This window comes from Brassica napus, chromosome C9 (genome assembly GCF_020379485.1).
Source record: "Brassica napus cultivar Da-Ae chromosome C9, Da-Ae, whole genome shotgun sequence".
NCBI lineage: Eukaryota > Viridiplantae > Streptophyta > Magnoliopsida > Brassicales > Brassicaceae > Brassica > Brassica napus.
The window spans coordinates 3844886-3862873 of record NC_063452.1 but is presented as its reverse complement, the minus strand read 5'-3'; the positions used below and the strand labels follow the sequence as shown (position 1 = coordinate 3862873).

Genomic DNA, 17988 nt, shown 5'->3' with positions numbered 1-17988 from the left:
CCACACTTTTTAACATATTACTTTCTCTCTCACATGTTTCAACTCCGTTTACAAATCACCATTGGAACTGTCAACTAAGCTCACAACAAGCCAATTCTCTAAAAGCAAGGTAAGTGTAAAAACATTATAGTAAGCCTAAAACATTACAATACATATTATAGAATACTAATTTGCAATGTGATTGAATCTAGGGATCGCCATATCAACGGCATGGAGAGCACACCTCCCACCCCCCCTGGCCAAATTGAAGGTAACACAAATCCATAATCCAGTTTCTGTTTGATGTCCTAAGACTAAAATGTAAAATATTGTTCTTTTGAGGAGTTTAAGTTTTTTTTTGGTCAAAGATTTTAAGAAAGTTTTCTTTTAACAAATATATCTTTAGCTGTTAAATATATTTAGCTTCTACGCATTATTACATTTTTAGCAGTCCAATATATATATATTTAAAATATTATATTTAGTAAAACATCCCCACCTCTAGAAGCCAAGCGCACCATTCTCTCAGAACCAATCGGTTCTTAAATATACAAACTGGTCCCAGTATATGGTTTAATTCAACCCCGAAGGCAAAACACCCAAAGACCAATCGGTTCCATAAGAATATAAACTGGTCCCACCTATATTTTGGGTTCCTTAAATATAATAAGGAAAAGTTCTGCATATGGTTTGATAATGTTTCAAATAATCCCATCAATCAAGTAAATGATATCTCCTTCAATTAACGTATGACACTGTAGTCAAATCTTAAGCACTGATTTCTTTCCAAATACTCCGTTTTATTAACACTATACGAATAATTTGGCAGACAATATAGTTACCTATTGGGTGATTAAAATAATATCATACAAAACAACCCGGGCGTAGCCCGGGACCGCCTCTAGTAAAATATAAAATTAACATATAAATACTTCTACAACAATATTATTGATACTATTGACTTTAGGTTTGAGTTATTCAGTGTTTTTTCTTGTTTTGGCGTTTCGTTTTGCCGTTTAAGTTATTGGTGTTTTTTCTCCCTTTGTCGTTTGGTTTTGCCGCTTTTTATTGTTTTGGTACTTTTTCTCGTTTTTACGCTTAGTTTTACTTGTTATTATCGTTTTGACACTTCTTCGAAAAAATATATTTTGCTTTTTGTGGCATTAAGATGAGGATAGGACATGATCTTGCCGTCCAACATAGCACTCGCTGCTAAAGGTTATGAAGAAGGGTGAAAGCATCATGCACTTGGAAACTTGAATACCGTTGGTTCTATAAGATTTATTATTATCTAATTGTGTTTGCTTGTGATAATACAATTGCACTATTAATTTAGTAATTCTTTTAACACAAACAAACTATTAGAGGTTGGTGTTTGGGGATTTATTAGTTATTAATGTGTACATTTTTGTAGAACATGTGGGGGCTTTAACGAGTCTATCTAAATCATCATTTCATTCTATGTCTTGAAACAAAGTTTTACTAAAGTACAACCAAAGATTTCTTGAACTGCCTATATACTATTTGTGGTTGCTGAATTTCTATTGATGCACTGTGAATGGATTTGTGAATATTGGTTTAAGAGGTTATACAAGAGAGTGGAGACCAATGTTTAAGTTGATGACGAGATGTTGTTGAATGAAATTGTTAGTAATTTAGTCTCCAACATGGTTATATTTAGATAGTGGAGCCCTTATCCCACATTGCCACCAAAAACTATGAAATTTTCTGAAGACCAATTTGAAGCAATTCAAGGAAACTTGATATGTCTAGTAAGTCATGCTCTAACTTTTACTAGTAACAACATCTCAAAGTCAAAGCTTATGCTCTGTATGTATGTGGTGACTGTTGAGCCTCTTAATCAAATAGTGAAATCTCTATGAAAACTAATACATAAGTTAATGTTGTGTAAAGGCTGAAGGTGCTGTGGACAAAGCAAGAATACATAAAAAGAGACAGCTTGAAGAATGAAGATTCTATGGTAGAGTTAAGGTTTTTCCTAGTTTTCTTGTCCCACGGTACCCCCAGCTTATGATTTGGCTTTATTTTTTTTAGTTTTCATAGGAATATGAAGAGAAGAAGAGGGGACAAGGAGAGGCCACAACATCTGTTATGTTCAGGTGAGTAATCCTTCTATTCTCTTACCTTTTCAAACTCGAAACTACTTAAGAACAATGTGTAATTAGTTTACGAACTATAAATTGGGATAGTGTTAATACTATAATTGGTGGTTAATGGAAAATGATCAGACTCCCGAGAGTGGTGGCTTTGGGTTTTACCCTTTCACCAATCAATCATCGGGCACACCTAATTGCCTTTTACACGTTATCAAATGTACTTTCCAATTAACTATTCATATTATTATTTTAAGCAGTTTTATTTAAATAAATTCAGAGACAATAATATGGTTTTATGAATCCAATACACATTTCCATCTTCATTTTAAACAAAATAGATGCTTGATCATGTGGTGCTGGTGTACAAACATTTCCGGATCAGCAGAGAATTTTGTTAACTTGTAAAAAACGACGACCCATGTTAGAACTTAGAACTAGATTCCGTTGTCTGAATTAAATAATTAATCGATCATCCGCTAAACAATAAGAAAAGGAAAAAGACAAGTATTTATTTATTTTACTTGTCGTGAGGCCATTGAGAAGTGGGTGCCGAGTGCCGACTGTGTTTTAATGGATTTCATGTGTCGTAGTTAGGCCAGTTGAGGAGATGTTGTTAAGTCGATGGTGTCATAAGGTTCTGTCCAAAAAGAACATATTCCAACATTCAACAAGTTAATCATTCGGCTGAACATGCATTTTTAGACTGTATAATGATGTTGTCTTCTGTGAAAGAATAACCATCACGGTAACGCAATTTGACTCTCTTCCAGTCGAGAACAGCCTCTAGTGCTTAGAACATATTTTGTGTCAATCGAAAAGAGTTCAGTTTCAGAAACTGAACCAGTCTTCCACTGTTCTTGTTCATTTAAGAAGTGACTAGCCTAACCCCTATAAGCAGCTGCTGTTGTGTCTAATCTATTGTTTGGCCAACACACTCCACTTCTAAGCAGCTGTTTAGCCTAACCACAATTCGCTATTGTCTGTCTATATGCAATTGCGTTTATAACTGGTCGCAAAATAACATTAACTTATATAAATAAACAAATAAAATGGACATTTTTAGCTGCTTGCACATGTTCGTGAGGAGATCCTCAAAAACTAATGAATTATGTTCCTTAGCTCAGACAAACTGATGAATTATGTTCCTTACGGATTGTGTCTGCACATATTTTTTCTTTCGAGAATATGCAACAGCTATATCATCATCTTTGATATTCGTAAAATCACAAATAGTTAGACATTGAATATCAAATTCTAATGATCAACGTATTCCATTTCTGATGTAAAATATTACTTATCTATCTCTTATCAAAACTGCAAACATCATGTTTTGTAAAAGCAATCCGGTCCAACCGATGCAACCGATGCATAACAGATTGTACTTGGGGTTAGTAAAGTCTGGGCCTAGATTTTGTAAAAGTGAGATTTTGGTTTGGTTCGAATGAAGTTGTATAGCCCACGAGAAGATAACTAAACTATTCTACACCCTTTAATTGTCTTCTTTCTTTAATTCATAAAACCCTTTTTTTATTATTTGAAGAGCATTATTTTAAACTAACCTTGACCTCATGTGTTATTAACCAAATTGTCATTTCTTAGTGTCAACACTAAAATCACTCTTACACCCTTTAATTAAAAGCCCTCTCCTCATTAGACTAATTACATATATTGTCATTATTCATTACAATATAGCTTAACATAATATATTATATAATTCCTATCTATATAACCGATAACTCATTTGATCATTCATTACCCATTTTTCATGCGGCCTCCTTCGTATTGATAAAATGCCTCTTTTATTATTGATTTTTGTAGTCTCCTTAGGTTTCTATATCCATCAAGTAGATACAAATATATTTTAGTAAAAGTAGTATAACACAAGTTTTAGTTCAAAAAATATTTCTCATCTATCTCGAGATGCCTATCATCTTTATGATATATAAGTACAAATAAAAATCGAATATAGCTCGAAACGCCTATCATCTTTGAGAATATAGAAATCTCAAGTATAAATTTGTTTTTGTATAAGTAAGAATGTTCGTCTCACTTAAATGATATCAACTATAAGGCAATTTCAATATTTTCAAAATGTAGAAGGAGCTATATGACTGCTTACTCTATACGGTTTGTATTAATATTTTTTATTTCAGAAGTTCTTATTGTCCAATGGTCATATGTTAATTTTTTTTATATCAACCTCATATATAAACTCATTATAGGTATAGTTATATTGAATATATCAAAAGATGTATTAAGCTATAACCTTGACCGGTTAGCTACGTATGTTATTATGTTGAATTTGAAAAATTCATTAGCCCGCTTGGACAAATTAAATTAGATATCAATTCAAAATTTTCATTGATTGTCTTTTTAAAGTCATTAAGTATTTACCGGCAATTACAGTTGTATATAAAGAAAGTTAGATTATTCTGCTTGGACAAATTAAATTACATATCAATTCTTAATTTTAATTGATTGATTTTTTATAATCATTAAGCATTCATTTGCAATTATAGTTGTATATAAAGAAAGTTAGATTATGTATTCAGATTTTAAAATTATATCACATGATTTTGTTGTTTAAATATCATCCCGAAATCGAAGGTGATATCGTTACAAGTGTTTAAAAATAAAGTGAATTGATTACATCATTTGTGTATGATAGTATTTACCTAATTTGATCTTCTTTGATTTATTATTATCGTGTATTAAGGCAAGCTTTTAAAAGGGATTAAAGCGCAAGTTTTGTGATAATAATTAGTGAATATTTTATATAATTAGGGTGAGATTGATTTCAGAAGATTAATTTAACGTATATAAATATGTAGCCTTGAGTTCTTTGTTATTTCTCTTTCTAGGATTGCAAACTTATAGTTCTAAAGACATTTTTTACATTAGTTATGGTTTTATCAGTTTTTTTTATTTGTTTCTTTATAATTTGTTGCTTTTGTATTTTATTATTCTATTACCTATGTTTCGTTTCATATTATCATAAATTTTATTATGAAAGTAATAATTATATTCCTATGTGTTGTTTTATCTTAAATTTATAATAAATTTATTTAATTATTTGCTTACGCTTAAAGATTTATTTCCATATAATATACTTCAATTACATCTAACCAATTACAATATATAAATCTGCATAATTTCGTTCAATTTTTTATTATATCTAATATTTGTGACTATATATTTTTACTTTATAATATCTTTAGATTAAAAGTAATAATCTCTTTTAATCACTCATTCCGTGCAGGGCGCGGATTATCACCTAGTACAAAGTATTAGAGTTAATCTCCATTGGATGCTATAATATCCAGTTCTAGGAGTCTACACGAATTTGAGAGGATAAAATTTAAGTTTGGCTTGTAGAATTTTTCTAGTTCTCTTGAGAACTTTTATACGAAGTATTATAGAGTTAATTATATTTGCAGTTGAGGATATATAACTCATGGCTAAGATACTGTTCGTTGGAATTATATTGAACTACCATGTGACCAATGGTCTCGTAGAGGTGAATCTACAACTGCATATAGCAGTGGGATAATATGGTATATTTCGTAAATAAGATATGTACAAGATTACAAGGTAGAAAATATCAATATTTTGCACTTTAGTTATAATCTTCAAGTTTTTAATTTTTTAATGGAATAAAAAACTAGTCATGCCAGCTATTTAGCAATCACGCCAAAAGGTTTATAGAAAGAAGTGATGATGACAGTGATATTTAAATAAGATGGAGAATAAAATTATAGGGCTATGCTACGACATTATGACTAAACTCAAACTTGAGACTACTTAAGAAAAATGTGTGGTTAGTTTATGAATTATAAATAGGGATAGTGTTGATATTATTATTGGTGGTTAACGGGAAAATGATTAGACTCCCGAGAACGTTGGCTTTGGGTTTCACACTTCCACTTATCGGTAATTAGGCGCACCTAATTGGCGTTTACAATTTATCAAATATGCTTTCTAATTAATTTATTCATATTCTTTTCTTTAAACAGTTTATTCGAATATTTCATAAATTATAATATGGTTTTATGAATGGAATCCACATTTTCATCTTAATTTTAAACAAAATAGATGCTTGATCATGTGGTGTACAAATACTTCCTGATCACCAAGACGATTGTTAACTTGTAATAAACGATGATAATCGCATGACCCCTGTTAGAACTCGACTCCGTTGTTTGAATTAAATAATTAACTGATCACCTGCTAATCAAGAAGAAAAAAAAACTATTTAGTTTCTTTCACTTGTCGTGAGGCTAATGAGAAGTGGGTGCCGACTGTATTTTGATGGATTCATACGTGTCATAGTTTGGCCTGTGCTTAAAGGATTTGCTTGTCCCTCAAGCACTTGCCCAACACGACATAACATTGTGTTGTGCTTTGTGATTGTGACTACTATATTTATTAATTAGCCTGATATCTAATCTAATTAAATTTTGTAGATTCCTCGGAATTAACCGTCACCATTACAATGGGTGCACTGAACCTCCTTTATTTTATACTAATGGTAGCAGCGGTTAGCCGCAATGGCTTATTCAACTACCAATCAGATACAATGAAGAGCTGAAACAATGGTAAGTTAAAAACGAAAACCATTGGCAAACCATATGTAAAGCAGCTTATAACACAAACATTTTTTGAGAAATTGTAATTAGTCAACTGTTCAAACACATGTCACCAATTATGAGTTAAAATAAAATCCTTCATAAAGAAGATATTTATTGTTATATTTTTCTCCGATTGGCTTATTACATTTGCCTTTTACTGTACTGAAAAGATATTTGTCATTTTTTCTGATCAAAGATATTTGTCATTTTTTCTCAAATAGAAAGAAAGATATTTGTCATTAAGAAGAAAAAAAAAGATATTTGTTGTGCTGCTTTTTCTTCCATTGCCAATCTGAGTCAATGCCAATAGTTATTACTCGACAAATCTTACATATAATAATCATATAACGAAAAGTCTGTATTCTAAAAGCGCAGGACTTGACTCCGTGGCCTAGAGGACTGACTTAAGACCAGCAAGTTGCAAATTAAGAAGCTCAACCTGTATGACCAAAAAAAGAAGAAGAAGGTCAACCTATTCGTAATAAATTCCTCTTTCTTAATCCATGTAATTCAAATTTTATACTGGTGGGAAAATAATTATGCACCTCTAAATCTAATTATACATTGGATATTTTATATTTTTTATCATATTCAAATGGTTTTATTCTTGATCCATGTTCGGGCACTATAAATCCCCCCAAGTCTACAAATAAGTATTACATATTTACAGATATTCATAGTGACTTACAAGTATTATACTCAGGTTATTATATAGGGCTCATCTTTGGAAAATTAGTTTTTTTTCTTATAATTGTCTAACCTGCACAATTAAGTGTATTTATTATTACGTTTATTATATAGCAATAGATTACATGCAATAGCCAACTAGCCATCTTATTTTAGATGTTTCCTACATAAATAAGTCTCACTATCAAATTATCAATTTAGTAGATCTGCTCACCTTCCAACTTAATGAACATAGCAGTGAATCAGTGATACTTTTTAGACGACCACTAACACACTGAATCTTTCTAAACCAAAAAAAAAAGCAAAATAAAAAGATTGGCGGTTAAAAGGCTAGAAAAAGAGTGTGAGTATATTTTGTATTTGTTACCATAGATTTTGAAGACTATGACCCAAAATCTGACAGGCTGACACATAATGGTGTTAGAGTCACGCTCCCTCACAGCTGGGAACATGATCATTCTACTCTCACTCCCATGAACTTCTAGACTATTTTAATAATATTATGTAAAACTATTAAGAAAATTATGACTAATTACTAGGCATGAGTTTAGTTTTAAAAATATCAAAAACGAAGGAGGTACTTTACAACATATGAGATATTTCCATATGAAATTGTAGTAACAATGAAGTGCTACATATTATATCATATTCTGGTATTCTTTTGAATCAAGGGGTTTTATAAGCACGTGGATGGTTTGGTCTATCAACCAACGGTCCGCGGCACTATTTTGAAGACTGATCATAAGTTTTTTTTTTTAAAAAACTGATCATAAGTTTGAATCACGTTTTAATTCTAGAAAGCCGGTTCTTACTCATTAACAATGAGTGTCCTACGTTCGTACATGGTTTGAATATTTTTTAAGATGGGTATATCATGGTCACAAACCGTCAACTGATTCTTATACGACTTTTTTGTTTGTTGGACCGGACAAAGAATGCCTAGTTGTTATTATTTCTTAGGGGGTGGTATTGAATTCAAGAATTTGAAAGAATTCACATGTAATAACTTTTGCAGTATTTTAAATGATTTTATGAGATTTTAATGCAATTGTCTAATTCTTATGTTTATCTTTTGCCATAGAATTTAAGTGAATGTAAATTAATTTGATGGAATTCAAATGGTAATACTAACGCTATGAATGATAACAAAAAAATACACAACTAGTAGTTAACTCTTAGATATTTTTTTACCAAAATAAAACACTTTGGAAAATTTTACTTTTTGTAGAAAGATTTTTTTTACTAAAGGAATCTTTTTGGGTGAACTAGCCATGGACATTCGGGTTGAGTGAAACTGATGACATTTTATTTTATATCAAAGTGTTGAAACTTGTTTTTCCGGATATTCGGGTACCGTTCGGTTTTCGGTTCGGTTACGTTTCCGATTCGGTTATTTAGATATAGAAATATAGAAACCATTCAGATATTTGAGGCGGTCCGATTTTGGTTTCGAATAATTTGGTTTGATTCTATTTCAGTTTTTCGGTTCCGGTTTTGGAAGAGGAGAGACATGAAATTGGGCTGGTGTAGGTGATATGTCTTCTAAAGACGTAGTGGGTTACCGTGGGGTCAAATTGGTTCTAAAAATAACAAATCCCTTCATAAAAGCAAGGAATTGATCCTTTGCATTTTACATTACATTTTCCATTAAATTCTTTTCAAATGACATTCCTATTAAATCTAACAAATATTGAATAACACTAGAATTTAAATGAATTGATAAAATATGCAATTGAATAACACAAGAATTTAAAAGAATTGATAAAATACACAATTGAATAACACTAGAATTTAATGGAAACCATAATTCCTTCAAATTCTATCAAATTTCTAAATCCAATACCCCCACCTTAGGTTTTATATTTTTGAAGTAATCATTTTCAAAACAAGCATCTACAATTTTACATAAACTATTTTTCTGGTTGGCCTATAGTTTTATCATAAATCATGCGCGCCCATTGTAAGTGCCCACAAAAAGCATTCAGCCGAACCATCCCTCTCAGCCGTTGGATCAGAATCCGACAAGTTGATAAACAAACCATGGTTAAGTCAGTTAACCAAATTCCATAAATTACGGAAAGGTCACGAACTTTCTCAATAATTACGAAAACGCCATTAATCGTCCTCACCTATAAATTCTTCTTCTGAGACTCACTAGGTTTGCCGAACCAACTAGCCTCAGGGGACTTTTAGAAAAAAAAAAAAAATCCTTTCACGCCTTCTTCTAGAAACAACACCTTCTCTTTAAATTAGAGTCTCTCAAAAAATGGCGGTTACATCTTCTAGAACCAGATCAACCGCTTCCGCGCTACGCTCTCCGTCTTCATCAGGCTTCGCTTCCTCCACCCTCTCCTCCCGTTCTTCAGCTTTCTTCAGCAACCAACATCATCAACATCAACTCCACAGATCCGCGTCCCCTACGCGCGTTAACCTCTTCGCATCCTCCCCGCTGAAACAATCATCGTTCCGTTACTCGATCGACAACACCAGATCCATCTCCCCGAACCACCGATCCATCGCCGTTTCGAAGCCCAGCGGCGGCAACAAGATCCCCGATTCGAGGAGGAGATGCATGTGCTCGCCGACGACTCACCCCGGATCGTTCCGGTGCAGTCTGCACAAGAACGTGGCGAATCCCCACGGGCAAGGCGCCGCGGCGGCGGCGGCGGCGTATCCGACGAACAGTTTGAATATGAGACGTTCGGCGATGACGAATTCTCTGGTGAGGATCGGTGGGGTCGAAGGCGAGTGGGTGAGAAGAGCGTTGACGACTTTGATAAGGCCGTCTTCGCATCAGCTGAAAAGGAGGTCTGCTTATCAGCCTAGGCCTAGTAGGCTATCGTCTATGTCGAAAGCAGATGATCTTTGATCGGGTTTGTTATTGTCTTTGAATCGGCCACAGGAAGACTCGTTTCTGGTAGAGCTGTGGTTATCAAGGAAGTCTGGATCTGAAGCGAGCTGAGACTCGGATATGCGCGACTGAGCTGTACTGAGTCGTACCGGAACGAGTTATGTAACGGAGACCTAAACGACGCCGTCTTGAAGTTTTTGTTTTGTTGGGTGAAATGATGATGAATTGTACATAGTACTTCATATATTGAAGCGCACTAAATTTCCCTAAGTCGAAAGATTTATAGAATCAAAGAACAGTAGTCGAACTGGTTAATTAAAATCTGGAAATCGAACAAGTATTATTGATTCCAGTTACTCAATCACGACGAGTTTGCAATCACTGCCTTCACCGTTATTTGTTCCGTCAACGTTTACCGTTTCCGTTGACTCGTTCCGTTTGCCGTTAAACCGTCGTCGTGTCTCCCGTTTACGTGTTCCGTTGTGATTCCCAGGTATGTATGCGTTGTTCGTCGTGTGAGGTATGTATCTTTATTTTGTTTCTTCTATATTTGATTAATTATGTTTTTAATGAATTTGATCTGTTATTGTTTTTTTTTTTACAGGTTCGCAGGATGTGGTAGGATACATAGGGAAACCGTTACATTCAACATTGGTGTTTATCGACTTTGAAAAAATGAAATCGGACTGTTAGAAAGAAAATCAACGTTTGACCCTATGTGAAATGAAAGGAGGAGAAGTTGAATAGAAGATTTGGAGCAAATTAATAATGACAAATTAAATATTGGATTTTGGGATACGAGTTTTTGAATCAGAGATCTAACATTTGGTAAGGAGATTCCTCAGTAATGGTGATTTTGGAGCTCGAAAAAATAAAAATATTGGAAGAAATCAAGGATAAAATCAGTTTATCACCTATACAGCTCAAAAAAGGAGATCAGGATGGTAATTAATGAAAATACCTGAAGCGATCGAAGGTGATTATGGGAAGGAAGTAAAGGTTTACTTGAGAAAAGGACAGCTGGCTGATGAGTGGAGCACATCACAACATGAATTAAAAAGTTCAAGTAACAAATCGAGCAAAATAGTATTACGTTGGGGAATCAACTAATAAAAGAGGTAAAGGTTTGTCAGAATCCAGGTATTGGCACAAATACGTCTTCCTCATCTTGGAGGTAGTCAAGTTGAGAGTATCTTTATGCATGATTCTTAGATCTCCTCCTGACTAGGTTAATAGAAGTTGCTTTGCTTTGATTTGTTGATTAGAGCGCACTATGTTCAGATAAAACTGGCAACTACTTTATTATCCTGGTAATGGGATTATCATGATGTAATAATATCATTGTCAACATTGAGAGTTGTTTTCTAAAGATAAGATCCATCCCACCTCCTAACAAAAGCAACAGTGAGAGGATTATCATGTAGGCTGGACCACTATATAATATGGACCTATATGGCTATATGCCAATATAATTTAAGATGTGCCATTGTTTTCTTCCCACAGCATACGTCACTTGTGGGTCTTCCATTTGCTTGAGCTGTGAACCTGTGATTTTCTTATCCTACAAATTTTTATGTTTAGAGAGAAAACACAAAACTATAAGACGTCTTTCAAAACTGGCAAGGCTTTTGGCTGATTCTCTTTCAAAATGTTTTTTTTCCTTAATTAAAAATAGAATTTTCTGATAAGAAAAATACGACATGATGTGGGATCGATGTTATCAGTTTCTCATCCACGAGAAAACAGCTCAGCACAAACTAAGCAACCACTATTTGTCTACTAGTTTATCTGATCCTTAGCTTTAAGTTGCTAATATACGAACTAATAATGATTTTAATGTAATATGTGACATAAACTTACATTCGTATGGTACGAGTGTTTATTTTGGTGATATATTCAATTATTTTTGCACCTAGTGGCCTAACTAAGACTATTTTATAATGCATATTTTAACTGATGGCTGGCTTGTACAACCAAGATGATTGGATGAGAAATTTGATTCAGATTTCTATAGTTATATTCATCATGTTACAAAAAAATCATCATTTTGTGTGGTAAAATGGATAAACAAACATCAAAATAACAAGAACACATGGTAAATCTGGAACTGCAACATATTAATAGAAGCTTACATGAAGGTACACAAGAAAATCTATATTACCCAAAATTCTATTATTTAAGTTGATGTTGCCGCCGGTTTGCTATCAGATTTCTGTCATGCTATTATCCGAATTCAAATTTGGTTATAGTAAAAAGAATTCCAGCTGAAACTACTGCTACCTGGTTCGATTTATACTGGTTATTTAGCTACATTTTAAATGAAATTAGTCGTTTCACACGTATAAGGTCTGTAGTGATTAGTTATTGGGCATTTAAAGTTTTTGGTATCACACTACGGTTATTAGAAGAAGAAAAAAGGGATAAAAGCAACCGAAATATTAGAAGATCGGATAATGTATATCCCACACCACGGTTATCAGAAGAAAGAAGGATAAAAGCAACCGAAATATTAGATGAACGGATAATGTGTTGAATATAACGTCAGGCGTTGAGTACTTTACATTTCATTTATCAAAAAAGAGTGAAGCAAGAAAACAAATATAGTAGGTTTTAGTGACAAGAAAATAGGCGTTGGGATGTGAAAGGAGTCATTGACCCACAAGCCACATCAGTTTTATGACACCCACATGTGATGTCTGATGAGGCCACAGAGAGATAAGGTTTTTGTTTGTTTGGGTTTGGCCATTTTCACAACCAAATGTCAAATCCTTTTAACGTTACGATTTTTTATTTCTGGACGAGTTACGTTAAGGTTTTATCCTTACAAGTTAAACAAACTCTTCCGCATGTATATACGATGACCTAACCGCAGCCCCTAGTGGCAAACGAACATACCCAAATTCTAAGTTCCAATCTCAACGATTTACACTAAACGTAGTCTGCGGTACGTGAGGAGACGTTTCGAGCTCAACGATCCACCTAAGAGGTTCGATGCGTTTCACATAATGCATCACTCCATTTGGCTGCGTAGGCTTAACATGAGCCCCTGGTGGTAAACGATTATAGGGTATACAAAAATCACATATTGTTAGTTTTTTTAAATCATACCACATAAGTGTAGTAGTTAGTACCTTAACTTCTGGATATAAGGGATGACGTTTATTTGGTGTCATCACTAAATTAATGAATGGTGAATTATTGCAACTTTCTAATCTATAGAGCAACAATCTAAAATAATCTAAACATTTAAATTTATACCATACCATATTACTAACTATCAATCATTTGGTTAGGACGACGAAGTTGGGATTGTGGTTGTGGTGTAGACAAGGCTGGTTGTTCATGCGAAGCGATTCTGTCTTTTGCACTGTCTTCATTATTGACCTCGAGGTGGATCGGTCTCATCTCTTTCATCACTGACTCCACATTAAGATGTGTATCAACGATGTAAAGATTTTTCTAGTTTATATATGAGTAGAGTTTAACGAAGTATCCTGGAACTAAAGAAAAAGAAAAAAAAAAAGAGTTTAACGAAGTAGTTTTTTTTTTGTCAACTTAACTAAGTAGCTTATATTTGGTTATTTGGTAATCCTTTTTTTTTTATCATTTTAAAAAGAGGTTCAATTAGATGTATTATCATAATCTCCTTTTAGATTTATTTTTATCATCTAATTGTCAACTCAACGAAGGCATCACAATCTCCTTGTTAGAGCCACACATATACTTGGATTCAGGTTTATTATGGGCTTCCAACTTAAAACCATTCGGTGATTAGTGGATTGACCCTAACCCTTTATATATTATTTAATGTTCCTTAGAATTTTCAGTGTGGGATATATATCCCTAATACTCCTCCAAAAGATGATGGCTCTTATCGGCCAGAAATCTCGGAACTTTAGAACATTTATACTCGGTCGAGCGAGTTTAACACAACATTTATACCCGGTTGGAAGGGTTAATCACGACCTTTATACCCGGTCGGAGAGATTAATTTTAATTATGAGTTTAGGGTTATTTAGGATCTGAGCTCTGATACCATGTTAGATTCGGGTTTATTATGAACTTTCAACTTAAAATCAATTGGTGATTAGTTGATTGACCTTAAACTTTTATATATTACTTAATGTCCCTTAAAATTTCTAATGTTTGGATATATATCCCTAATAATATTCCGTGGAAGACTGTAGTGGGTTCTCCCATTAAATCACTACTCCTTTCGTTAGCTTCTATTTTAAATTTTATTTACTATGTGAAGATGTTTACGGTAAAAAAGCTCAGCAACTGTTGGAGATCTCAAGCTTGCCATAGAGATTACCTTCATCCACGTCTCCAATATCTCATGGTACTTTATTGAACTTTCATTACATACTTCTCTCCGGACCGGTCTCGGGCTCAAGCCCATAAAACCCCTGCTTGAGGCGCCAAAATATACATAAATTTTGAGGCCATAAGCATTTTGTAAAATGTCACGTAGTCCAATTGGCATGCAGCACCATATTTTCCTACATGTCAGAGGTTTAAATCTAAGAGGGGCAACATTTTCATTTTTGCTTTAGGCAGGCCTAACACAATGGGTCGGGCCTGCTTCTCTCCCATTATGGTTAATGCAAATTTCACAACATGTGTGTTTAATGGTGAAGGACACACCTGTGGGGGCATTTCTGCTTGTGTTTTGGTGGTCAGAAGTTAATCACTAATACTGAGTGCATTGGAAGTTATGGTCTGCAGGACGGTGATGCGGTTTTATAGCCAATCTTCCATCTCACTTTTCATGATACATGATAAGAGGTCAAAGCAGGAGTGAGACTCGGTACAAAACAAGATGCTGTTACTTAATTGTTTCAGGTAAGGAGGCTCTGTGAAAGGTTTTACACATTCAATTTTGTAATCACAACAAAATGATCTGAGGAACATGTTCTATTACAAAAGATAGTAGTATGTTCAGTGGAAGCTTATACAATAATCAGTAGTACAAGTAGTACAGACAGTGCCTTAAACAAAAAAAAAACAAAGTGGAAAAACATAGCTTTTGGCAGAACACACAAAAAAACAACTCCTAAGAGATGTAATGGCGACTAAGAAGATACACCGCCACTGCCAAAAGCTCTACATAGGGAAAGATAAAGGCACTACCATCACAAACCTAAACCAAAGAACAAGTACTCCCACAAGAACATAGAGAGACAACAACAAACTCCAAAAAGACAGTAAAGGTTAAACAACCCTAACTAGATTACCAGAACTCAGTAACAAGATTCCCAGGAACACAACAGTTGTGGAAACAGGCTCAAGAACCTGCCAAAAAATTTGCAGAAAAAAAACCAGCTGCTGCGTCCTGAGAAAGAAACTAAGTTCTAGGTGAAATCTATTAGGGGCTTACCGACCAGAACCTAAGTACTTTTGCAGAAAGGTATCTATCTAGTAAAGTATATCACACCGCCATAGCTGTTCCAGAAGACTATCCACAGTGCTGCTACTGATCCTACCACACCTCTGAATGTTCAATCCCAAGAGCGTGCGGCCGAGTTTCTGTATACACGCCTTGCTTTTATCTGTGATCCCAGAGCAGCCACCAAGAGAGAGAACCTGAAGATTCAAGTGGTTGGGAGAAGACGCCAAAGCCTTGATCCCATGATCTGATACCAAAGTGTTTGACACGTCAAGGTCGTTTACTGAGTAGCAGTTCTTGGATACTGTGACAAGGCTTGCATCAGTGATGTTCTTGCACCCATCAAGGCTAAGAGACTCCAGCGTGCTTCCGTGGGAGAAAGAAACTGCAGAGACTGCGTTGTCTGATACATTAACACATCCGTTTAAGTTCAACTTCACTAGACCAACGTTGTTGCTCTGAAGTAAAGAGAGGACACCAGCGTCTGTAACTCCGTTCAATCCACAAAGCTCAACGTCCTGAAGCTGATGGCAGAACTTCCCTAAGAAGGTGAGACTTGCATCCCCAAACCCAGGACAGCAACGGACTGATAAAGACCGTAAGGAGCTGGTTGATGTAAGATGTGATTCTGAGTTCAAGTCTTGGATCCCCAGACAGTTAACCAAAGAGAAAGCCTTCAACTTCGCGCCGCAGCTCATGAGAAACCCCAAGAAACCAAAGTGGTTGATCCTGTGGCACTCCTCAAGCTTCAAACTCTCTAAAGACGCCGCAGATTTCGCCAAAGACACAAGCCCTTTGCCGGAAACAAGCAGACACTTGTTCAGAGAGACATGCTTCAGATCCGGACAGCCACTTCCAACAGCTTCAACCCCAACATCAGTCATCCCTCTGCACGACGTTACTGACAAGGACTTGAGCTTCTTCATCCCTTTAGCATTTCCCATGACCCAGAAGCCTTTCTCATTCACTCCTTGAAGCCCACTAAGCACAAGATCAGTAACCGCAACTCCATAGTGTCCAAGAACAGCAAGAGACAGGCCCGTTACATTCACCATCTGGAGTTTCACTTTCGTCAAGTAAGAGCCAGCTTGCGCCAAAAGGAACGCAACTCCTTGATCTCCAACGCGAGGACAGCTCCTCAAAGAGATAGATCTTAGACTACTACACCGTCTCGCAATCCCCCTTAACCCCTCGTTGCCGACGCCAGAGCAAGAATCAATCGTCAGATCATTTAGATTCCGGCAGTTCTCGGCTATTGCGACCAAACCCTTGTCTGTCACTCCAGGACACCGCGACAGATCGAGTTTTTCAAGCTTCGGACAACACCGTGCGATCTCGGACAAACCCTTATCACTAACCGCAGGGAGATTCCAAAGAGACAGAGACTTAAGAGAAGGACAACCATATGCAATTGATTCAATACCAGCGTCTGTGACTTCACTCTCAAACCCACTTCCGCGGATTTGAAGCTTCCCTAACCCGCCGCGGGCTGACGTCCCGACAGAGATAGCTGCAAGCCTCAAGTCCGTAGCTTTGTTACCTTCCAAGCTCCTTGACAAGAACCCTTCACTCTCCACTTCTTGAACAGACTCGTTCGCTTTGATACTAGTGAGAGTGTTGAGCCAATGCTTGGAGACGCAAGCGCACGCGCTTCTCTCTTTGCCAGAGGGTAAGCGTCTAAGGATCTCGAATAGGCACTCATCGGGTAAAACTTCGATTGAAGTTTGCTTTTGGTTAAAGGCGCTGTAGAGTGACGGTGCGGCGACGCGTAGTCTCTTGCGCGGTGGGAGATAGACGCCGGGACAGCTCCCTGGAGACAGATGCATCGTTCCCCCATTGAAAAAATCTTCATCACCTGTGATTAAACCAAGTAAAAATCAATACTTTTAACGAGAAACAGAGCAAGAGAGGCTAACGAGATCAAACGGTAGAACCTAACCAGAAGTTTAATTAAGAGATTGAAGAGCATACCACTAAAGCTGAAGATCCCAGACATGATTCGAAGAGGAAGAAGACGACGATGAACAGAGCAGAGACGGTGTTGAATTGAGGTCGAAGAAGAGTTAGATTCATGAAACGGAGAAGAACCCTAGAGGAATAGGGCAAAAAGGAGAATAGGGTTTTCAGAAAGATTCAAACTTTTTGAGATATGAGAGAGAGAAGGGGAAACTGTGGAAGGTCTTATGGGGAAGACGATGGAGGCTTACGGTGGGGGTTAATGTAGAGGATTAAAACTCTTTAAGTTCAATGTATACACCCGCGAAAGACGGGTTTCTTCTCAACCTTCTTTGTTCCCAGACAGGCCCCACCGAACCCAATTGTAATCATATTATTATT

General features: G+C 35.6%; 2 protein-coding genes and 1 long non-coding RNA gene across 3 annotated transcripts; 2 read left to right on the top strand and 1 right to left on the bottom strand.

Annotated features, from left to right (window-relative positions):
• The first annotated feature begins 9569 nt into the window (after positions 1-9569).
• Positions 9570-10532, top strand: BNAA09G04610D. Its single transcript, XM_013805415.3, has one exon. It carries the CDS (start codon positions 9678-9680, stop codon positions 10278-10280), a length of 603 nt encoding a protein of 200 aa, XP_013660869.3. The 5' UTR covers positions 9570-9677; the 3' UTR covers positions 10281-10532.
• Positions 10533-12634: 2102 nt separating this feature from the next.
• LOC111209603 lies at positions 12635-15365 on the top strand. The gene is made up of 2 exons (XR_007329221.1): positions 12635-14604; positions 14991-15365. It is a non-coding gene; the product is annotated as an uncharacterized LOC111209603 (long non-coding RNA).
• On the bottom strand, positions 15162-17905 carry LOC111209602 (EIN3-binding F-box protein 2-like). The gene is made up of 2 exons (XM_022709605.2): positions 17623-17905; positions 15162-17506 (listed from the first exon to the last, which is right to left on the bottom strand). The coding sequence occupies exons 1-2, from the start codon at positions 17645-17647 to the stop codon at positions 15681-15683; spliced, it is 1851 nt and encodes a 616-aa protein (XP_022565326.2). The 5' UTR covers positions 17648-17905; the 3' UTR covers positions 15162-15680.
• Positions 17906-17988: the final 83 nt, after the last annotated feature.

Coding starts and splice junctions, on each gene's coding strand:
- BNAA09G04610D (XM_013805415.3), top strand. CDS start 9,678: ATGGCGGTTACATCTTCTAGAACCAGATCAACCGCTTCCGCGCTACGC.
- LOC111209602 (XM_022709605.2), bottom strand. CDS start 17,647: ATGTCTGGGATCTTCAGCTTTAGTG. Junction 17,507..17,622: donor TGGGATCTTCAGCTTTAGTG/GTATGCTCTTCA, acceptor GTTTAATCACAG/GTGATGAAGATTTTTTCAAT.